Below are 24978 nucleotides of genomic sequence, written 5' to 3' on the forward strand. Positions count from 1 at the left end.
GATTTGTCAAGGTAAAGGGATGTTTTTACAACAGTGCCGTCAGTCGACAAATGTCAGCTAACTTTGTAACATTTGATTCTCCCTTGATTACTCAGCATGTGGACATAGAAGTAGCTAATGGGAATGTAAGGTTGATTATGTGGTTATTAAGACCAGGTCACCAGGATGTGCAGTTGGTAGAAATCCTAAATTAAAATTCCTTGTCTCAGAGAAAGGTTTCCAAAATACACTACAACCAAGAAAATGACAGAATAAACTGTCCCTATTCTCAACCCTGACAGTTTGTCCGGGCAAGCAGTTGTTGGTTGTGGGAACTAGCCAGATCTGTTACCTTCACTGCAATAGTTAATCTGGCAACTGGCAATGATATGTTTTCCATGTATAAAAGGGGCTTTTGAATGTGGTAGTCGTGGATTGTCTTCTTGAGGTCCAGAAAGCCCAGCTGGCCAGGGGAGGTCAGCCAAAACTAATCCCAGCTGTAGTGTCCCTCTCTGGGTGTAGAGATGGCAGGAAGAACCCATGACTGCAATCTCTCTCTATTTCTATCTCTCTCTCTCTCTCTCACTCACTCAAACTCTCTCTCTCTCTCTCTCTCTCTCTCTCTCTCTCTCTCTCTCTCTCTCTCTCTCTCTCTCTCTCTCCCTCTCTCCCTCGCTCTCAGTCTTGTTCTCTGTTTTGCGTTGTCCTTTCTATTTGTTGCTATAACAACCAAAAATCCTAGTTTGGTGAACTTGTGAGTTTTCTAAATGTAGAATGTTTTACTGCTGAACCCACTAGTACAACCAGATTTGTCAAGAGGAATAGGAATTTGCACCAGGCAGTTGTGGTAAAATTCTATACTGATGTTTATACTAATGTGCCACTGCCAACTGACTGAGTATAAACATTTTTGGATTGTCTTGGCCAGCCCTTGGTTATTATGGTAGCATATATATATGTATGTATCATCAATGGCCAAAGCTGTGAATAGACAATACATGTGTTGACACCAGTATGGGGCTTTAATCCTCATCCTCAGTCAAGCAAAACCTGTGATAATGACCTATTACACATTTAAATTAATTGGAATTATTTTCATGGATTCGAGATTTCCTTTTAGACACACAACTGTCCCTTTCATTTTTGACCGAGACTTCCCAGTCTGCTTTGCTGTACATGTCTTTTACATTACATGTACATAATGTAATTATAAGCAGGGCTAGCTCATTTCCTTCCATACACCTGGTACAGACATTGGGCTGAAATTCTTCATTGTGTATTGTGAGTCAAGTCAATTTTATTTGAATGTGACCAGATCTGGTATCATATAGGCCAATTCAATTCTGTGGTTACTATTTTGGGAAATTGGAAGCACTGAATGCAAAAAAGTTTATGAAGTTTAGACATGATAGCCCTAAACCTAATAAAGTGCACAACACAATATGATTGAGGCATAGGTCTAATTGTTAGGAATGTGATTTGTGCAACATTTTTTACCAACATTTTTCATAGTGCAGACTTTACTGTGTGTGTGGCGGTCATTGTGTAAAGATCCCAACTCAATTTGCTTTTTTTTTTTCATCCTTTCTTTCTTCATTGGCACTGAATTTGCCTAAATGACAATTTTGACAAGAATCTAACTGGTTCACTTCACCTGAAAAGTCTTTTTAGGGCGCGCCCCCACCAAGAGTTGGCTGGCCGCTGATAAACGCAGGTTGTGCGCGGCCACAGTTTTTTGCAGCCAGCGGATTCTAAAAAACGGGAGTGTCGCGCCTGTCACTCACTTTCAGGAGCCTACGCCTGCTGCCTTGAGCACCATGTTGCTTCCTGAGTCTTGAGACGGTCCGCCTTCGACTCACCCGATTGGACAGAGGGAGAAAATCAGCGCCTGCCTCCAGCAGTTTTATGCTTAGTCGCGGAGAGCAGATAAACGCAAGGTCTGCGCGAGAGGCGGAAAAATCTGCTCTTGCGTGAATCAACGCATTTGCATTGACAATGCATTGGCAGATTCTGCAAACAGCAGCCAGCCAACTCTTGGTGGGGGCGCGCCCTTACACTTGTTTTGTATTTTCCTTGGATTCAAAGTCAACACAGTCCTCTAAATGCTGAGTAAGTTCCATGAGCCTTAAAAACCACCCAAAAAAACTAAAAGAAAACAAACAAAAAAAATGCGTGGTTGTCATTCAAGACAATACAGCTATTTTTCTTCTTCTTTGTTGAAAAATGTGCCTCTTGTGGAGATTGGAAGGTTTTCTTTCTGACTGACAGCTCTGTGTGTGTGTGTGTGTGTGTGTGTGTGTGTGTGTGTGTGTGTGTGTGTGTGTGTGTGTGTGTGTGTGTGTGTGTGTGTGTGTGTGTGTGTGTGTGTGTGTGTGTGTGTGTGTGTGTGTGTGTGTGTGTGTGCGCGCGCGCTGCTGAGGGAATTAGAGTTGGCCATGTTGGTGCCAGAACACAGCATGCCAGCAGTGCCACGCTGCCAGACCAAACCACCGGGCTCACCACAGGCCCTGTGTCAGCTATCGTGTCAGCTCGGGCCTGTGTCACTGGGATGCCAACTACCAGTGCTGTCTGCAGAATGCAGATCCTGAAAAAAGTCTTTTAACATATCTCAAATTGTGTTTTATAATTGTCCTGCCTTAAAAGAGTTTAAGTACAAAAATTCCAATAAAAAAAGTATTAAAAAGTCTTAAATTTAATGTCAAATTTCTTTAAAAGAAAAAACATCTTGGTTTAACCAAGTCACACAGACTTGGATTGGATTCTGTCTCATATTCCGTTCATGTTTATTTACATCAGTGAAATTGGTTTCGTGTTCAGTTTTTACTGGTATTCAGGTTTTTTATTTATTTGTTGAACTTAATGAAACTCTGAATTCCCCTATCATGATGAACATTCAGCTGACATGCAGTAGTGCACAGAGAAAAGCTACTTATGTTCTTATTGGAGGTTCTTACTTTATTATGATTATTATGATTTATTTATTTTGGGGGGGGGGGTGTTATAACGCGCTTCAGACATAATGAGTTATCTCACAATCTGGGTTATCGTCCACGTTATAATAGGCTCCGTCCCTCTCGTCTACAGGTCACTTTTCAAGTACAGCGTCTAATGGCCCAAAATGCCGTTACAGAGATAATGATTTTAGTCAATTTCACGTATGTCTTCTTAGGTCCTGCCTTGATGGGTTAGTGTAGTTTCACTGGGGTGGCCGGGTAACTATTAATTATCACTGTTGAAATTCACTGAGGTCCATTGTGAAACAACATTATTTGTGGTTATTATCACACAGCACGTGCCCCTTACCACCGATACAATCATCTTCAACCGCTTATCCGAAGTCGGGTCGCAGAGGTAGCAGTTCCAGCAGAGAAACCCAAATTTCCCTTTCTGTGTCCACATTAGCCAGCTCTGACTGGGGGTTCCCGAGGCATTCCCAGGCCAGCGTAGAGATAATCCCACCACCTGGTCCTCAGTCTGTCCTGTGGCCTCTTCCTAGCTGGAGGCGACCAGGAGGCATCCTAGAGATGCCCGAAACAACTACTGGCTCCTTTCTATACAAAGGAGCAGGGGCTCTGCTCAGAGTCCCTCATCGATGACTGAGCTTCTAACCTTTATCCATAAAGGAGATGCCAGCCAACCTCCTGAGAAACCCTGTTTCGACCGATTGTATCCATGAACTCGTTCTTTTGGTAATGATCCACATTTCATGACCATAAGTGAGAGTAGGAACGAAGATTGGCTCCTTTACTTGAGACTGACAAATGACTTGAGACTGACAAATAACCTACTGTTTTCACCAAACTCCCACGTCACACTGTGTAAGCATCAACAGTCTGTGTTGTGGTGGTTTATATTTTTCAACATTTTTACTCTGGCCATTTTTCTCCCTGGAGAAAGGAGTATGGCCAGAGTTTTTACCTCCTCTCCCTCCCCTCCTCTCCTCTCCTCTCCTCTCCTCTCCTCTCCTCTCCTCTCCTCTCCTCTCCTCTCCTCTCCTCTCCTCTCCTCTCCTCTCCTCTCCCCAAAGTAATAATAACATGGCCTCCATCCTCATCCTATGCTCTCTTTATACCCTTTCCCTTCTCTCCAGGCTCCCCTCTTCTCCTGTTTGCGAATCGGCGTGACGTGCGTTTGGTCGATGCGGACGGCGTGCGGGGGGAGTCAGCGGTCGTCGTGAGTGACCTGGAGGACGCTGCGGCTGTGGACTTCTTGTACTCGGAGGGCCTGATATTCTGGACGGACGTCAGCGAAGAGGCCATCAAACAGACCCACTGGAACCAGTCATCCAACTGTAAGACTGCCTTGATGTTTAATACTGACTGTTTATTACTGACTCTTACTAGGGCTGTCACCAGGGCCGGTGCTAGGCAATTTGGCGCCCTAGGCAATATTTTTCCTGGCGCCCCCAGAAATATTGTCCTCTCTAGAAGGCTTGACTTGGTACATGGTTACATTGACATAATACTTTGTCTCCTTAACCAGAGCATGGGGGACATTCCAAACTGTATTGCTATCAATATAAACTCGCCCTTGTAGAAACACACCAGACTCTGGGGGGATATTAACCAGGCTGTGTTTGCCAAGTGTTTATATAGACACATAAAGACATGCGATGTGCTACGGTAGTGCAATAGTCTGCTATTGCAGTGGTTCTCAACCTGTGGGATTTTATAGTATAGTTTGTTTATACTTTTTATGCAGTAATTGCCTTTTTTTTTAATAGTATAAAAACTGGTCATACATTGGCCAAATTGTCAAATAATATAAGAAAGAAGCAAACATTTAGAAAAAAAATTCTGTGTTTAGATGAATTAATTGATAACATATTCAACACATGGTGATACAGCGTAGTGGTTAAAACCCCTGTCTGTTGATCCACACAGACCCAAGACTGAATTCTCCCAGATTGAACTCCTCGAGTCTATGCTCTCCTCTCCCACTCAGCTTTCCTGCTGCCCGTCCCCATAAATAAAACGTGATGGCTACTAAAACAATACTTACTCGCTGCCCTAAAGGTACAGTATGCCATTATGTGACACTTACTCTGCTCTCTTTCTCTCTATCCATAGCACTGAAAGAGGCACTAGGAACAGGCCAGGCTGTAGTTGTCTCTGGATTGGATAGTCCCGATGGGCTCGCATGCGATTGGCTGGGAAGGAAGTTGTATTGGACAGACTCTGAGACCAATCGGATTGAAGTTGCAAACCTGGATGGAACCTCACGGAAAGTCCTGTTCTGGTTGGACCTGGACCAGCCCAGGGCAATAGCGCTCAACCCTGCTCATCGGTAAACAGAACACACACACACACACACCTACACATAAATTCACACACCACGTAAAAATATACAACAATAAGTTGTATTTTATGCAGTAGGCCTGGAATATAGTGCTAAACCCAGCCCAACAGTGGCTTCAACAATGGCACACACATGCACGCACGCACGCCCGCACACGCACACACACGCACACACGCACAAACAAGCCCAAAGTCGCTTATAATCAGCGAACATGGCAACACTGATCCTAACCCCAACCTGAATCTTTTTCTAATTGTAAGCCTAACTCCCCAAACCTTTTTTAACCATAAAACAACCATTTTTCTTGTGAGGACCTGGAAAATGGTCCTCCTCACTCTATCTATTTTGCTAATTGTACTATACTATACGTTTGGGCACATTTCACCTTCACATGTATAGTAATACAAGTACACACACACCTTCAATCAACACCTTAATGTTGATTGATGTGACACCTCATTTCTTATCACTTTCAACCTGGTGTCCCTGTTTCGGTCGTGTTATTATAGGTCAAGACATTTTCAGAGCTTGTACATTGGGCTGTTTTCATTATTTTAAATGTTCTTTTTACCACACAAAATAGGTTTAAGTGGCTAAGCTGCAGCAAATGCACACACACACACGCACACGCAGGCACACACACACACACACACACACACACACACACACACACACACACACACACACACACACACACACACACACACACACACACACACACACACACACACACACACACACACACACACACACACACACACACACACACACACACACACACGCACACACAGTAGTAGCATGTCTTAGAGTGGGGGTCCTTTGTGTGGGGACTCGGGAGGTCCCTGAATCTGTATGTATTTATAGTCTCTATGTATAGCATACATACATACATGCACATCCTTTGGGACAAGAGTCATGGAAGCACTGAGACAGTGTTTTCCACCACTATGAACAATACCTTGCATGCCATGACGGTGTCATCACCCAGCAGCACAGTCCCACACACTTGTTGAGTCTTTGCCAAGGCCGTTTGCACACATGAAGCCATAAATCATGACATGGCATGGGTTTATTAACACGGTGGCTGCTACCCCTGTTTTGGCAGACACCTGTAATGTTGCACTGTAATATCCTGAGTGCTAATTTTAACAAGTTTAACCCTGGCGTCCCCAATTTGGGCATGTCCTGACTCCTTATAGGCGAACATGTTCAAACTTTTTTTTCAAAAATAGTGAAAATAGCAGATCTTCAAGCTCTCAATGCGTCACTTTGCAACACGTTTTGGGCTTGTAGACTGGTTATTTGATATAATATTGAAAATAGGGCTTAAGATAACCAAATGCACCCGTAAGGAAGCAGGAGACTAGGTGCTGCAACTAATGATCATTTTCTAAATCAATTAATCTGTTGATAATTCTTCTACACTGCTTGATTAATGTTTGCAATTAATTTAGACCATAAACCGTTTTATCTGAGCCCAAACAAGCATCTTGAAATTGCTCAATATGTTTATCCTGCAGTCAAAAACACGGGCTGTCTTTTCATTTTATTATATGGAAAGACTAGCTGGCACGGTGGCACGTTTTGAATATCACATCATCACTAACCAAACTTATTTAATTGCTAAACCTGAATACATTTTTTTTTCTGTCATTTGATTATTTGATTAATCTATTTTTTTATTTATCATATTATGGGACATAATAGGGTCAGACAACGGACAAAAGATCTAGGGAGAGGGCTGAAAGGAAACGAATCCAATCGAGAAGTTGACGAGTGTATTTGTGAGCTGAGCGTTTCCTTTCTCTGTTGTGCTTAATCTCACATTGTAATTTCCATGCTCTCAATATGGACTGTGTGTGTGTGTGTGTGTGTGTGTGTGTGTGTGTGTGTGTGTGTGTGTGTGTGTGTGTGTGTGTGTGTGTGTGTGTGTGTGTGTGTGTGTGTGTGTGTGTGTGTGTGTGTGTGTGTGTGTGTGTGTGTGTGTGTGTGGGTATGCATGGAAACACTATATGTCAGCAAAACCTGCCCTTCTTAGCTGATAGATTTATTTCTGCTGATAGATTTAGTCCTCTTGGAATAGAATAGAATAGAACAGAGGGGCATATTACAGCTGTTTGTTGAGAAAAATAGCTTTTTACCCTGGATGTGAACTTCAGACCAGCTTGTCTGTCACTGATTAACTCGAGGGAACAACAAGTACAACTGCTTTTGGACACTAAAATAATATGGTCTTTATTTGACCATCAAAAGGAGAGATCAGAAGTTGTCATATCAAATGTAGCGATTTTACTCTAATGTGACCGCTGAATATTCCAATAATCTCTACTTTGCATTGTGGTTGCCAACCAGGCACTTTAGCCTGGTATATAACATTAATAACCTTAATATTGTTAGACAGCTCCAGACCCTAATAAAACACTTTCTTGTAACCTGGGGTTGCTTAACGGTGCTCCTAGTGTAAACAGGTTTGTGTGCGTGCGTGCGAGCTTCAGTGAGTGACTAAGTGCGTGCGTGCATGTGTGTTTTAGAGCCCAAACGATATATCGGTCTGGCCGATAGATTGTAGATCTGCTATTTTTGAAAGATTTTGAATTGAGGTTAAGTGGTTGAATGAAATAAAGAAACATTTTATGTGTTTATGTTTTATATCCAAACGTTATTTGTGTTTATTTCTATGTATTTGTTTACTTGCAAGTTAAATGTTCTTAAATACAAACTCTAATCAAATGTACATTATTCAAATTGATTAGAAAATGATGAACTTTTTAGTCAAAACATTGGTAATCAGTGGTCTTGGTTGCTCACAAAATCGGGATCTGAATCGGACATAAAAAAAAGAATTGGCAGCGGCCGGGCTCTAGTGTGTGTGTGTGTGTGTGTGTGTGTGTGTGTGTGTGTGTGTGCGTGTGCGTGCGTGTGCGTGTAGTCTTTGTGTAGTTGTCTCTCTTGGTATCACCAGTAAAGCTTCAGCCTTTTGATAACATTTCCTTCAGATGTTAGCAGTACTAATGACTAAATCACCCCCCCCCCCTTTTTTCTTCCTCTACCGTTCTCTCTCTCTCTCTCTCTCTCTCTCTCTCTCTCTCTCTCTCTCTCTCTCTCTCTCTCTCTCTCTCTCTCTCTCTCTCTCTCTCTCTCTCTCTCTCTCCCTCCGGTTTCCTGAGCTGTAATTGTTGTTTCTACCCCACTGGCCAAAGGAATGCTGATCTGTCTGTTACTCTAAAACTGTGTCAGCACACACACACACACACACACACACACACACACACACACACACACACACACACACACACACACACACACACACACACACACACACACACACACACACACACACACACACACACACACACACACACGGATGCATAATGTACATTGTATATGCTATTCTTTACATAACAAAACACAGTTGGTATTTCTCTCATTTGGTCTGTTATGGTGGTCAAATCCAATTCCATGTACTCTTTAAGTTTTGAGTTTGAATTCTGTTCTCTTTTTATACATGCGTCTAAAAAGTATACACACTGACTGCACTCCTATAAGAAAGACTGGACTGGAATAATAGAATGAAAGAAATAAAATGTAAAATGAGACAGAATGACTGGAAATCAAGAGTGGAAAGAAAAATAGAGAGGACAGCTGGACGGACAGAAAATTCAATAGATATTTAATATATCTTCTCCTGACTGTGGTTATGATGCAGGAACGAGACTGCTTTCTCTGTCTCTCTATTTCTCCTCTCCTGTCCTTCCCAGTAATACATAGAGCAGATTGGGGAGTTGTTATTGTAATCCTTCTACTTACAGTCAAGTATCTGCGTGGAAAGTAGCTGCTCTCCGGCAGAGTTCACCACATTACAATAACACGGACGTACCGTAACTTTCAAATGGCTAGACAGACAGAGACAGAGACACAGAGAGAGAGAAGAAAGAGAGACAGAATTGTAACTTAGTGAAACTTGTGTTTGTGTGTTCTGTTCTAGTGTCTCCTTTAATTGAACTGTCCAAAATGGTTCAAGGAACACACAGAGTTCAGTATTTTAGGACTTTTAGCAGCCTTTTCATCTTCTTTTTTAAACAGGACAAGGAGGACCCATTCATTCTATTTGAATTCATATTAACTCTAAAGAGTGGAGAGACAACAAGCTCAACACCAATACTATACCCTCCCCCAATCCAATATCCACCATGTCTCTCTCACATATTCCCTTAGAAATACGGTCAAAGGTTACAGTATAATATACAAGATTATATATTATATTATGTCATTTGAATACATAGTATCATCTGAATATATACTGTTACAGAGGACATCTGACATGAGATCACCAACAAATACAGTTCTGAACGGTCAACATCAGACCGCAACACCTGGAACGAATCAGAAGAGAGGCAAATGAGACCTAACAGGCTCAACAAACTATTCCCACAAGCAACTCTACAACCCAATCCACCACCTGAGGTAACTAAAGCAATGGCCTCCGGAATGAAAAGAATCAAAAGTGTCAGCTGAAGTAAATGCCATTGTCAATGACATGAAGATCCATAAGGCTGGGGACGAGAAGAAGACGAGGAAAGCTATGATGTTCTGCGTGAGCAAGGACAACGAGATGATTGTCCTTGACGTAGGCAAAGAGATCCTGCAGGGAGACATAGGAACCACCGTCATGGACCCCCTACCAGCACTTTATAGAGATGCTGCCTGCGGACGACTGCCGCTATGCGCTGTACGACGTCACCTACGAAACCCAAGGATTCAAAGAAGGAAGACTTGCTCTGCATCTTCTGGATTCCAGAGTGTGCGCCCCTCAAAAGTACGATGATTTATGCCAGCTTTGTAGACGTCATTAGTAGGATGTTCACAGGTCGCAAGCATGCAAGATGTGGGAGTTTGGAAGACATCCAAGATCGGCAAACCCTAGCTGATAAGCTTGGCGGTGATGAGGTAGTCAGTCTGGAAGGAAGCCCCTTAAGTAAATCAAGCTCCAGGCTTTAATTGAGGCCTGCAGACAATCTGATGGGTTCAACTATTTATTTCAATGGGAGTTCCGGGAAGCTGGCGGCCGAGTAGGACGCGTTTGTTGAACTCTGAGGAGGCGCATACTTATTTTACAAATTAGAAGTCCATTATTGTTGCCTGTACAGCGCTATGAATAATTTTAAACGTCTAAGAAACTGCTCGGAAAGGTCGGTTAGTGTTCTTATTTTTATGCAGCCTGTATTAAAAGATACAATGAAAGAGATTCCCCTGCCATTGCTGAACGAAGCTATGCATCCTGTGCTGCGTGGAATGGAGGAAAAGCTAATGGTGAAAATTGACAACATTGGAAAGGAGCTGCGCCCCACAGTTGCCATTTTAAAAACATCCCGTAGCTGAGCAGAAAGAGTCCATTGAGGAGCTAGGTTCCTCCGTGAAGAACAAGGAGTTGAGAATCGCTTATTTGGAAAAGCGATACAACGATTTGCTGAAGATCACTAACCTGGAAGATCTAAACAGGAATAATAATAACAATCAGGATTTTGGGTCTTCCAGAGGGTTCTAAGGGCTCAAATCCCTTGAACGGAAGGACCCTGAAGAGATCTCATCGACTAGAGGAACCACCGAACCTATCGTTCTATCAATGTTATGAACATCCTGCATGCTGTATTCTTTTTACACCAATTGACATTAAGAATTGAGAGTGACACGCATTCTTCATCACATATATGCAGTGTATAACTCTATTTTTCCCCATTCTCCTTGTTTCCAGCTACATGTATTGGACCGATTGGGGGGAGGAGCCAAGGATAGAGCGCGCTGGCATGGACGGCAGCAACAGGTACTGTTCTGCCAAAGCTAACGAGCCTACCAGCCTTTGTTTGCCTACATGAACGTTGAAGCCATAACCATTCTGGGTGCAGTACATCCATTTTACATACTGTTCCACTCTCTAATGTTTTCATTGTATGTACAGTCACATATTTGTGGACGTATCGGCATGGTCCTGCAGAAGCAAACTTAAGGGCTTGATATACTTTGTCGTGCGTGGTGTCACACACCAAAAATAGCCAATCTACAAGCTCACAACACATTGCACTGCGAGGTGTTGTGAGCTTGTAGATCGGCCATTTTCGGTGCGCGTATAGTATAAAATAAAATTTGTCCGGATTAGAAGATTTTTCTTTTCTCTTTTTCTTTTTGCTCATTGATGTATGTGGTGTTTTCTGTTTGTGGGAGCGGAAGGTCATTGCAGTATTTTTTTTCCTGGGTATTTTTGTCATTTTATTGCCTGTGATCAGTGGTTTGCCTCAGTGCTTTCCAGGGACATGATGATTCTTTTACTCCACACCACACTGTTTGCTTCATGGGAGACATTGTCAGCCATCACACTGTGTGTATAAATAACTCAGTGTAGGCTGATTCTTTTAATATTTTACATATTATTATTATTATTATCTTTAAATCCTAATTGGAGTTATATGGTTGCTGTTCCACCTAATGTTATGAAATACTATGTGGATGTCACGTTATTTGTCCATCTGTATTCCAGAGATTATCAGGTAAAAAAAATATTTTCTAGGATTTGGAAAAAGATGTGTTCTTAGAGCTCATTTTGTCTCCCTCTTTCTCTCCCTCTGTCCGTGTCCAATAGGAAAGTGATAGTGGATGTGGATATATACTGGCCTAATGGTCTGACTATAGACTTGGTGGAGCAGAAGTTGTACTGGGCCGACGCCAAGCTCAGCTTCATCCACAGAGCTAACCTGGATGGATCTTCACGGTAAGGAGCTGTGTGTGTGTGTGTGTGTGTGTGTGCGTGTGCGTGTGCGTGTGCGTGTGTGTGGGCAGGTGAGCGGCCGTGCGTGCCTGCGTGTGTCTGCGACTCTGCGTGTGTCTGTGTGTGTGAGAGAGAGAGAGAGACTGAGAGGGAGAATCTGAGAGACTTTTTACTTCGAGGAGAAAGATAGGGCAATGTGTATTTGAGTGCGGCCACTTTTTCAGACGCACGCACGCACGCACGCACGCACGCACACACGCACGCACGCACACACACACACGCACACGCACACGCACACGCACACGCACACGCACACGCACACGCACACGCACACGCACACGCACACACACACACACTCTACCTACAGGGCCCTCTTGTTGATGTCCCACAGATGGACCTGAACTCACACTAACCCTGTTGAACCTCCATCATAACACAGCTAATGGAGGTAGAGTAGGAATGTGTGTGTGTGTGTGTGTGTGAGGCAAAGGATGAAGAGGGGAGAAGAAGAGAGAGGGAGTGCAGCAGTGCTAGTACAGTAGGAGGAGAGGGCGAGAAAAACAGGGCAGGCGGGACACAGTGAAGGAGAGAAAGTGAGAAAGGAATGGAGAGAGAATGAGAGTATGTGAGAGTTGTCCAACACAAACAGAGCTCTGGTGTGGAGGCCCCAATGAAAACACACTGCACCATACACAGGCCTATGGCTTCTCTCTCTCTCTCTCTCTCTCTCTCTCTCTCTCTCTCTCTCTCTCTCTCTCTCTCTCTCTCTCTCTGTCTCTCTCTGTCTCTCCCTCTCTTTCTCACTCTGATTGACCCCTGCCACTCCAATGCTGCCTTTCTTGCCCGCCCACATTCAGAAACCAATCAGTCTGTGTCTCTCTGTCCATCTATTGGCCATCCATCCACTCCCCTCTCTGTCTCAATCTTTCACCTTAACTTTGACCTTTTTTCCAGCCCCCCCCTCCCCCTCTCATCCAATTCTTATTGTACTGCCCAATTGCTTTTTATTCTGGCCATTTCCGCCCCTCTCCACATATTGATTGCGTTAAAACTGATTGCACATGTGAATAAAATAAAACTTGGAGAATGTGATGCGGCTCTGATAGACAGGCTTTCTCTCTCTCACATACATGTAAGACGACGTAATGGACGCATTACACACATCTATGATCTATGTACTACTAGTCATCATAGATCAGTTCTAACATTGATCAATCTGACTTGGCAAGGCGGATGAACTGACATACAGTCAGTGGTGTAATGTAACAAGTACATTGATTTATTCAAGTACTGTACTTAAGTTTTAAAAAAAAGGTATTTGTACTTTGCTTGAGTACCTTTACTTCTACTCCACTACATCTCAGAGACAAATATTGTACTTTTACTCCACTACAATTATTTGAAATTTAGTTACTAGTTACTTTTATGATTATTATTACAAAACATACTAACCACTTGAGCCGTATATATATTTTGGCCATTCGAAAATAGCAGATCTACAATCGATCGGATATTTTCAAAAGATCTTTTATACATTTTGAACTTGTGAAATGGGACATTCTACACAATGAGATATACTTTTGTACTTTTACTCAAGTACATTTTGAATACAGGACTTCTACTTGTAACAGAGTACATCTACATTGCTGTATTGATACTTTTACTCAAGTAAAACATGTGAGTGCTTCTTCCGTCACTGACATACAGTTCAACTCTTGGACTCTATCAGCAGTTGTGTTGCAAAGGTCAGTCTGTTAGTTAGCCTCTAACTAACGGACAGACTTTTGCAACACAACTGCTGATTGAGGGCCGTACATTTTGGCCAGGAATATTCTCAAGGACTCATAATGGTACAACATTGACTTTGGCCCGCAGATCACGCAGCCCTCAGAGCATTGGAAAACATTTCAGAGGGTTTCTCCATACTCCCTTACTGTAGGTCAGTCAGTGCCGTCCTGTCAGTGTTTAGCCATCGGTCAGCAATACGCCCAATTTTATTTTATGGAGGATTTAAATGCACCACCAGAATTTCTGAACGTTCATTTTTTGGGGGGGATTGATATACAATACTAATTGCAATGTAATGAAGTAATGGTTTGTTGTTACACTTGTTTACTCCATTAGATATTTGGGTTTAATGGTCTGAGTTATAGTCTATATATAGAATCAGTTTATTGGTAAAAAAAAAAAGATGAGAAATGTTGATGCATTTTGGTGCATTTTCGGACCGCGTAGCTGCATACAATACAGCAGTGGTTCTCCCAAATAGGACCCCCAAATTAATATGTATTTGGCCTCGGACCCCCTTTCGAAAAGATTTGGTGCCAGGAACCCCCATGAGAGAAGATTTGTGTTCAAATATAAATAAAAAGTATTCAAAATCTCCCAAACTTTTTCAAGATTGGCTAAAAATTGCAGATGTACAACCTCACAATGCGCCACAGTGCGACACATTGTGAGCTTGAAGATCAGCTATTTTTGAAAACCGAAGCATAAAATACAGCTAAAGTTGTTAAACATACTATATTAACACATGTTGTGGGGGACCCCCCCTCAAGGACCCCTGGGGGCCCCTGGACCCCACTTTGAGAACCACTGCAGTACAGTACTGTTTTGCTCAAAAGTGTGGTCATGGTGATAAGAGTATGTAGGCTCATTGATCAGTACCAGCAGAGATCGACACAAAGATAGACAGAGAGAGAGAGAGAATAAAACATTGATAGAATGAGAAAGTGTTAAATAGAGAGAGGGAGATGAGAACAGAGGGCGAGAAAGAGGCCCTTTTCATCTGAATGTGTCTGACAGCTCTGAGTAATGAAACAATTTGCTGTTTTTTTAATAACTACACACACACACACACACACGCACGCACGCACGCACACACTAAACGCAGCGGAGCAGTGAAATCTGGAGCTAGTTTTTTCTGTTTTTTCACCTTAACCTATGTTGGCCCTCCACACACGGTATTACAACACACACTCGCGCACGCACACACGCTCACGTAGCAAGACTTAAAACCATGATTGATGAAGGCAGGTTTCTGCAGTATTGATATTCTAAACACAAGACTCCTTTGAACCGCCGTCCAAGTATGTGTGTGTGCACGTGTAGGCGCGCAAGCGCGTGTGCCTTGTCTGTATGTTTGCCTGCATGTGTTACTAAAATAAACTCTAACTCTGGAAAGGATTTCGACTCGCCTTTTAACCCATTAAGACCCGAGGCCGATTCTACAAAGGCCTTCTAAATCAGTATTTCTCAAACTTTTTTTGTGCCAAGGACCCCCATTTATTTGTTGGCGGACCCCCCATCTGTGCCAGGGACCCCCAGAAGAGAAGATTTGTGTTATAAAGTTCAAAATGATTCAAGATTTTTCAAACACTTTCAAGATTTTTCAAAAAAGTTCAACAATAGCAGATGTTTCGTAACGCGCTGTGTGAGCTTGTACATCTGCTATTTTTGAGAACCACTGTTCTAAACCACTGTTCTAAATCCTAAGAGTTTTCTGAGAAACCTATGTTGCTATATATATAGCTAAAATCTAAAACGACACAGATGCTTTCCTGGGTTTAATGGGTTAAAATATGTTCTCTTTTGACATACAATGTGGAACACACACACGTACACACACTTTCATCCTTCATGTTATTTTATAGTTTTCTTTCCCTCCATCTTAATGTTGATTGATGTGACACTTAACTTTCAACCTGGTGTCCCTATTTCGGTCGTGTTGTTATAGGCCAAAACATTTACAGAGCTTGTACATTGGGCTGTTTTCACAATTTAACCTTTTCTTTTTACCACACAAAATAGGTTCAAGTGGTTAAGCTGCTGCAAATGCAAACACATACACACACACACACACACACACACACACGCGCGCACACACAGCATCTAACTAAAAGTGTGCTTTTGTTTTCACCCCCTTCCAGTGAGACTGTGGTTGAGGGCACGCTGACCCATCCTTTTGCCTTGACGCTGTCTGATGAGACGTTGTATTGGACAGACTGGCAGACGCGCTCCATCCACGCCTGTAACAAACACAGCGGAGACAAGACCAGAGAAATACTCAGTGGCATTTACTCTCCCATGGACATCCAAGTCCTGGGGCCGCAAAGACAGCCCTATAGTAAGTGGTGTGTGTGTGTGTGTGTGTGTGTGTGTGTGTGTGTGTGTGTGTGTGTGGGTGTGGGTGTGGGTGGGGGTGGGGGTGTGTGTGTGTGTGTGTGTGTGTGTGTGTGTGTGTGTGTGTGTGTGTGTGTTAGTGCTGTCAGAACGAAATTTGGGAGTCGAATATAATTCAAATATGAAAAGAATGTATAACCTTCGAATGTTGTTTACATTGTGTAATTGCCATTCGAATGTTGTTTAAAACATTTTCTCCATAAATGAGTAACGAATCGAATGACCTACCGAATCTTTTCCTGACCTACCGATGTGAAAACAAATGCTTTCATCACGTCTCGCATGATCAACAATAAAGTTTGAGTGCATGCACTGCACACAGCAAGTTAATATGAACGTCGTCGCTCTGCATATAAAACAGAGACAGCAATAACCAATACATTCACAAATACAGAGTATTCACAAAATACACAGACATTTTTTATTTGAATATATTCGAATAATACAACTAAAAATTCAAATGGGATTAAAACTGAAAACTGGAAGAAGTGTTGACAGGCTGTGGAAACACAAAGGCAATGATTAGGAACTGCTATCAGGATTGGAAAGCTAATGATTGTCCTTTCAATCCTATTTTTCTGGGGATTCTGGGGTAATTATGTTTTTCTTTCTCTCTCTCTATTCCTCCCGCCTCTCTCACTCTCTGTTTATCCTTTGCCTCCTTCTCTCTGTCTCTCTCCATCTCTCTGCCGCTCCAGTCCAGACTCCCTGCAGTGAGAATAATGGCGGTTGCAGCCACCTTTGCCTGTTGTCTCCCGTCCAGCCCTTCTACAGCTGCGCCTGTCCCACTGGAGTGCAGCTCAAAGAGGACGGCAAGACGTGCAAACCTGGTACGGAAGAAGCCAGCATATCACAGCATAACACAATATGACACACTGTGTGTGACCTGTAAACCAGCAGGGTGTCTGGAAATCGAAACATAAACTTTAGAGGAGACAACCCCACTGGCCAATACTGTCATTGTCTGATAGCTGCTTGGCAGAACCTTTTCTCTTTTTAACTTTTGCTGATATTTTCAGACCTATATTAATGTAACCACCTAATGCCAGTGCGTATATATTTATATATATATATATATATATATATATATATATATATATATATATATATATATATATATATATATATACACACACACACACACACACACACACACACACACACACACACACACACACACACATATATATATATATTCCCATTGCACGCAAGTGAAACTTTCCCCAGAAGTGGGGGCAGAAACTAACCAGCAACCATATTGATTCCCACGATCATAAAACAATAGAGCCTTATTCTACTGCCACAAGATACACTCTGGTAGCTTGTTTGTGTTTGCCGGTATGTCTCTTTGTGTGTGTGTGTGTGTGTGTGTGTGTGTGTGTGTGTGTGTGTGTGTGTGTGTGTGTGTGTGTGTGTGTGTGTGTGTGTGTGTGTGTGTGTGTGTGTGTGTGTGTGTGTGTGTGTGTCCATTAGGCCTAATATGAATGCATTAAGTTTGAGTGAAGGATGCCATCCAGTCACTCAAAGCCTGTTGACAATATAAACACAATACCTCTTTGTCAGACTCAACTCTGTGTGTGTGCGTGTGTGCGTGTGTGCGTGTGTGCGTGTGTGGGGGTGTGTGTGTGTGTGTGTGTGTGTGTGTGTGTGTGTGTGTGTGTGTGTGTGTTCATGTGTGTGTATTTGTAAGAGAAAATGAGCAAGCATCTATGTCTCTAATTTGTTGAGCTTGGCTGGTTAAATTGAAGGTGTTTGTTATCGTGGTGGCAGCGGTGTGTGTGTGTGTGTGTGTGTGTGTGTGTGTGTGCGTGCGCGCACGTGTGTGTGTATGTGTGTGGGGGTGTCTTTAAGGACGCTTTGTGTCTGAGGTGAAGTGGAGCGAGGAAAAGATTGGAATCACAGACGCTCCCTCCTTCCCTTTCTTTCTTTCTCTCCCTTCATTTATTCTTCCCTCGCTCCAGTCGTATAGTTAAACAGGGGACCGTTTACTGACTGTCAAATGTGATTGGTTTCTGGCCTGATGGAAGCCTGATGCTGATTGGTTGTTGGGCTGCAGCTGGCCATGTGAGCGTCAGAGCGTGAGAGATTAGAGAGAGAGAGAGAGAGAGAGAGAGAGAGAGAGAGAGAGAGAGAGAGAGCTGATTGACCTACAGGATTTGAGTTTGGCTCATGAATATATATATATATATATATATATATATATATATATCTAAGTCCAATCAAATAAAATAAAAGATAAATGATAAAAGCAGTATTCTGTAGCAGTTTGTATTAACCCCATTCTCATCCAAAAACCCAATAATGAGAATGTAAGCTAGGGCTAAGTCCTGTCAGCTTTAGAATAAATATGAATGTCTACATTTTAATTAGAGCTAGCCTATGAATTTTGTAACTTGTAAGACATTGTTTGATGATGGAAAGTAAAAAAACAACAATAATTTACCCGGTGTGTAAGGATTTTCCCAGAACTTATGTTTCTGCTGTTTCCACTTCCAGGAGCTGAGCAGGTTCTGCTGTTGGCCCGCCGAACTGACCTGAGGAGGATTTCATTGGACCTACCAGACTTCACTGACATCGTACTACAGGTACTGGATAAACACACTGTCTATTCTATTCTGCTGTATTCTGTTTTATTCTGTTCTGGCCTCATTTATTTCATTCTATTCTAATTTGATCTATTCTATTCTTTTGCTGTGATACGCAGCCAAAAATACACACTGTTCGCACTGTTCAATAAGGATAAGGATAATTCCTTTTAACAGGTCGTTCATGAAAGTCCTTGCGGTCTTGTTTCCAATGAGAACCTGTGAGCAATTGGGGTTAAGAGTCTTGCTCAGGGACAAATTTCATATCATCGGCACATATGCTGGGATAGCCTGGAATCGAACCTGGGGCAACCAGGGCCAGCTGGTTCCCTAGGCGGGCTCACTAACCACTCAGCTATGGCCGCCCCTTAACAACAAACAACACAACAAGCCACGGACAGGACATCACTTTCTTTCACTTTCTACCACGGTCTGTGGTCTGTTGTGTAAACATACTGCCGGACACAGACACATAGGAATCGACCAGGTTCCACTGAATAGCCAAAGTCACAAGTACCAGACTTTCTGGGACAGGGCATGCCAAGTGGACAGAAGAAACGCTGTGTTGTTATAGCGTACAAACAAATCCTGGCACGAAGAAAATGGACATCACGTTATGGTACCCACAGAGAGAGAATACAAATGATTGGATTCAGTCGATATAGATCAATGGACTCGGTCTTCGGTCTTAAACTGATGCGTCTGCTGTCACCTCTGTTTTCAGGGCAGCAGTTGTGTGCAAACACTGCTTGTGCCATAATACACGTCTTTTTAGAGGACTCATACATCAACACAGCATTTCAAATTTCACTAACCTCTGTAACAAAGTTTAACAAGTGTTCAAAAATATCCATGATGATGGAAATCCTTTGATGTGATTTTAGATTAGGGTAGCCGCCTAGGCCTATTTAATCACGCAGTGGATATACAGCTGTGGAACAGCTGAGAAACTTGCGCATTTACCACATAGAGGGTACAAATTTAAAGGGTCCATATGGTCATATGGCATTTGTAGTTACAGACCCCTAAGGGTCCATTTGGTTACTAACTATCAATCAGCTGGAACCCCCTCAAGGACCCCTGGGGAGGTCCCCGGACCCCATGTTGAAAACCAATGGTGTATTGTAATCAACCTTTCCTGACTTCTATCTGGCTGGAACTGCCCTTAGGAACTGTTACTTATCACATTGAGTGCCAAAAACGGTCCGGGCCGTTTTTCATAATCCAAACGAGGTGTGCCAAAAACGGTTATAACCGTTTTTGGGGAAAAAAATCCACTTCCTGGTTAACTTAAGTCTGTATCTCGGCTCCTGTGTACTTTTTTTTTTCACTATGTATTTTTGACTATTTTTGACTATTTTCAACTGGCTGCAACTATGGAACGGATTACCGAATGTTTTAATTTTTTTCCCCCCGATTGTACGAGACCTCTATGTGTGTAATGAGGGGATCACCGTGAGGACGGTGATCACTGAAAATATTTTGTGACTACTTGAAAAAGGTTCAAAAATTGTTAAAAATCCAGGCACTGACTGTACCCTGTTTTAAAAAAACCCTGGCACTCAATGTGTTAATTGGGCCATATTATCTCCAATGACCTTTCAGATGACAGGGACATATATAGACAGTGTCGGAAGCTGTATGCTCAAGTGGACATGCTGTGTTGCAAATTTCGCATGTGCTCAGTACCTGTGAAGATCACTCTCTATTTAGAACCTTTTGTACACCACTGTATACTGCCCACCTTTGGTGTCGCTACAGACAAGGCAGCATCAGACGACTCACAGTGGCTTATAATGACTGCATGAGGCTGCTGCTGAGAGCCCCAAGAAGCTCCAGTGCAAGCAAGCCAGATGTTTGTTAGTGTCGGGGTACCCACCTGCTCTGCTACGCTACGTAGCCTTATGTATAGGTTTATGTGTAGGGCATCTGAGTCAGTAAATGACATCATCGCTATCATAACTGACCCTATACGCAGTTCTGTCAGGTTCTCCTCTAGACTGTGGAACCATTGGCGCACATGTTTGTATGTCAGAAACTGAACAATGTGGGCTATTTGCATTAACTTTTTATTTTCCTGTCTGTTATTTTATTGTGTTGTGTTTTTAATTGTGATATGGATCTTCCTGGGTCTGAAAAGATTTAATTGAATTGAAATATTGTATTCTCCTGTCCTGTTGCAGGTGCATAACATTCGCCATGCCATAGCCATAGACTACGACCCGGTGGAAGGTTATGTTTACTGGACGGACGATGAGGTCAAGGCCATCCGCCGTTCCCGCATCGACGGCAGTGATGCCACAACGCTGGTGACCACGGAGATCAACCACCCAGACGGCATCGCTGTGGACTGGGTTGCCAGGAACCTGTACTGGACTGACACCGGCACAGACCGCATTGAAGTAAATCAATTATTTAATTGAATACAATGTTGTCTGCACTTTAAAAGTAACTGAAAATGTATATTTGTACACTCTTGTAATTACAAATGGATAAATTAGGATTTTATTGTGTTTATTAATATAATTCATTCATGGGTAAAGGGTTGGGTGTAATTGTAATTGTCGTATGGTAACATAGGTCACCAGACTAAATGGAACCTCCCGTAAAATCCTGATCTCTGAAAACCTGGATGAACCAAGAGCCATTGTCCTGGACCCCGTTAATGGGTAGGTCTACTGTGTGTGTGTGTGTGTGTGTGTGTGTGTGTGTGTGTGTGTGTGTGTGTGTGTGTGTGTGTGTGTGTGTGTGTGTGTGTGTGTGTGTGTGTGTTGTAAGAGCGTCTTTGTATTACATAATACTTTAATTGTATCTTATATAGTATTGCAAAATGTATGACAAAAGTCAGTGGACACGTTCATATTATTACCTCTCTCTCTCTCTCTCTCTCTCTCTCTCTCTCTCTCTCTCTCTCTCTCTCTCTCTCTTGCTCTCTCAATCCATGTCTCTGCATCTCCCAGCTTCATGTACTGGACAGACTGGGGAGAGCGTCCGAAGATAGAGCGAGCCAACCTGGATGGCACTGAAAGGCTGGTTCTGCTGAACAGCTCTCTGGGCTGGCCCAACGGCCTGGCTATCGACCACGCCTCTGGAAAACTGTACTGGGGAGATGCTAAGACAGACAAGATAGAGGTAGGAGAACCCACTTCACCTTTAATCATGTCAGCAGAAAAGCTAATTCGCTGACTTATACAACACTGTGTTGTTGTTACAGGTTGTTACAGTGCTGTGTTTTTGTTACAGTTTGTTACAGTGCTGTGTTTTTGTTACAGTTTGTTACAGTGCTGTGTTTTTGTTACAGGTTGTTACAGTGCTGTGTTGTTGTTACAGGTTGTTACAGTGCTGTGTTTTTGTTACAGTGCTGTGTTTTTGTTACAGTTTGTTACAGTGTTGTATTTTTGTCACAGTGCTGTGTTTTTGTTAGTTTGTTACAGTGCTGTGTTTTTGTTAGTTTGTTACAGTGCTGTGTTTTTGTTAGTTTGTTACAGTGCTGTGTTTTTGTAACAGTGCTGTGTTTTTGTTAGTTTGTCACAGTGCTGTGTTTTTGTTAGTTTGTTACAGTGCTGTGTTTTTGTAACAGTGCTGTGTTTTTGTTAGTTTGTTACAGTGCTGTGTTTTTGTCACAGTGCTGTGTTTTTGTTAGTTTGTTACAGTGCTGTGTTTTTGTTAGTTTGTTACAGTGTTGTGTTTTTGTTACAGTGCTGTGTTTTTGTTAGTTTGTTACAGCGCTGCGTTGTTGTTGCTACCGTCGGTTTTGAGCCTTTGAGATTGACGGCCGGCACACACCAGAATGTGCGTGTGACACATGCGAGCCCCGCATATGCATACGCGCACTTATAGACCCAATCCTATTTTAAAGCTTGCGTATGCGGGGCTCGCGTTAACCGCGTGCCTGGTGTAGCCGGTATCATTGATATCAATTCGATCTTTCCAAATGCGCTGTACGCGCGCAGTAAATTCCACGCATACGCGCGCTTTGAAAAGCCTGGTGTAGTCCGGGCGTGAGTTGACTTGAGGTCAATACTTGTGCTCACACAATACTTTTTTCTGGACAGCTCTCTGACTGACTGCCTGCCTGACTGCCTGACTGCCTGACTGACTGACTGCCTGCCTAATAAAAACAGTTTGTGTATGTGTGTGTGTGTGTGTGTGTGTGTGTGTGTGTGTGTGTGTGTGTGTGTGTGTGTGTGTGTGTGTGTGTGTGTGTGTGTGTGTGTGTGTGTGTGTGTGTGTGTGTGTGTGTGTGTGTGTGTGCGCGTGCGTGCGTGCGAATAATGTAGTATTACATAATACCTGGACCTGCAGTCCTTTCCATTCACAGGCCAACATTGTACCAGACTTCACCTTTTTGTTTTATTCTCAGCTGATCTGATGTGTTCTGCTCTGTTCAGCAATGCTCTAAGGAATTATACGTGCTTCTGCTCTTTTATAGTTGTATTAAATCCTTCAACCAAGCAGCGCAGCATTTTCCACAGACACAATCTAATCTACGTATCTTCACCACCACATAACATTTGCTGCATACTGGCTGCATATATATTGTGTGTGTGTGTGTGTGTGTGTGTGTGTGTGTGTGTGTGTGTGTGTGTGTGTGTGTGTGTGTGTGTGTGTGTGTGTGTGTGTGTGTGTGTGTGGGTGGGTGGTGTTCTGCAAGGTATCCTCCACTTTGGCTGCCCCCTGCAGGGGCATTGTCACACAGACAAGGGAGCATATGTGTGCAGCCGATGGCTTTGCGCATCGTTAAATACGCTGTCCAAGTTGGCATGCCGTCGAGGACGGAATAGATTATCATTCGTTTCAAAATTGAATTGAATTGCACTAAAGGAAAGAGCATTGGGTCAACAAGATCAGTAGGGGTCATCCTCTGGTGAGCAATTCCAGCCAGGAGTATTTTAGACTTGGTCGCAGTATTGTTTGCGACCAACGTATTAGACGGAATGACTGACATTGCCCTGCAAGCACTGGGGCTATAAATTGTTCACCTGCCACAGTGGCTGATACATCCCACCAAAAAGCGTCTACACACGCGCTGACAAACCTTTTAGCCAAAACCATCAAAAATGATGAAAGTGTTTAGAAGTGCCTTTCAGGTTTGGAATGTACTTTACAGTGGACACAGTGACATATAGGCTATTAGGCACCATCGGGAGATAAGACCTCAGAGAATGCACGTACATTATGAAATCTTAAATTATTCACTAAAGAGTGCATCATCTTATGCAAGCAGTTTAACCTGTTGGTTGCTGTGGCTAATATGAAAGTTCCATAAAACAACAGCACTATGCAGTGAGCTGATGAGCTGTTTTGTGAGTATTGACCCCCAAGATTTATTACCCTATTTCTTCTCTAACCAGTGTTAGTGGATACTTTTAGGATTAGAGCCTATGGGATGTTATGGAGCGGCATAGCTGAATGGTTAGAGAGCCCGCCTGGGCAGCAGTTGTCCCAGGTTCGACTTCGATTCCAGGCCTGGCCAGCAATGTGTCGAATATAACTGGTCTTAGTGTCCTTGAGAAAGACACCTAACCACTCCGTGTCCCTTGTGGGCAGCGATCTGCTGGGTTGAGCCAAATGTCCCCAGCAGGAGCAAGTAGGTCAATATTGTTATGGGATGAGCGTTCACATTTTTTATGGCATGATAGAAAATTACATTTCTGCTCTTCCCATAATTGCAAAGTCCCAAATTGTCCCTGCCCACACTGTCTGTCTTTTTAATCTAGGATGTTTAAATACTATTAAAAGAAACACCTGCCAAGTGATTGGTGTCTTTGTAGGCATCAGCCAAATGAACAAGCAATTGGCCGGAATTAGACAGAGAGAGGCTGAAGTGTGAGGGGCGGTGAGAGATCTACCCAAACAAGATAAACAAATGAACAGTGGATGCTGCACCCTTTTGTCTATTTCCTGCTCCGCCTGATGGAACTTCAACCAGTCAATCGTACAATTGATCAGAATTTCAGTTTTTCAGAAATGTCATAAAAACCTGTCCATGCCAAGGACGCCCAAATAGCCTGCATGGTCCCCACTTTGAAAATCTGTGGCCGACACTGTATTGTAGGACAACGGCAGGAGTAAAACCAATAGCCAGTCTGTCCTTGCTCTAACATCCAGTGAGCAAAATAACCAGCTAAAAGGGAAACTACCTTCCATTTTGCCAGGGGGCCCCCAGGGAAC

The 24978-nt window shown here is 42.9% G+C and overlaps 1 protein-coding gene across 2 annotated transcripts in view; it reads left to right on the top strand.

Annotated features, from left to right (window-relative positions):
- The window catches only part of lrp5 (low density lipoprotein receptor-related protein 5), a 68845-nt gene that overhangs the window by 10432 nt on the left and 33435 nt on the right, over positions 1-24978 (top strand). For both annotated transcript variants that reach the window (XM_080438508.1, XM_080438509.1), the window contains exons 2-11: positions 4070-4270; positions 5049-5265; positions 11030-11098; positions 11912-12040; positions 15967-16163; positions 16918-17049; positions 18716-18804; positions 20988-21206; positions 21385-21473; positions 21765-21936. In XM_080438508.1, coding sequence (XP_080294634.1) covers positions 4070-4270; positions 5049-5265; positions 11030-11098; positions 11912-12040; positions 15967-16163; positions 16918-17049; positions 18716-18804; positions 20988-21206; positions 21385-21473; positions 21765-21936 — 1514 coding nt within the window. The remainder of the gene's footprint in view (positions 1-4069; positions 4271-5048; positions 5266-11029; positions 11099-11911; positions 12041-15966; positions 16164-16917; positions 17050-18715; positions 18805-20987; positions 21207-21384; positions 21474-21764; positions 21937-24978) is intronic.

This window comes from Gymnoscopelus braueri (genome assembly GCF_963280865.1).
Source record: "Gymnoscopelus braueri genome assembly, chromosome: 9".
Lineage (NCBI taxonomy): Eukaryota > Metazoa > Chordata > Actinopteri > Myctophiformes > Myctophidae > Gymnoscopelus > Gymnoscopelus braueri.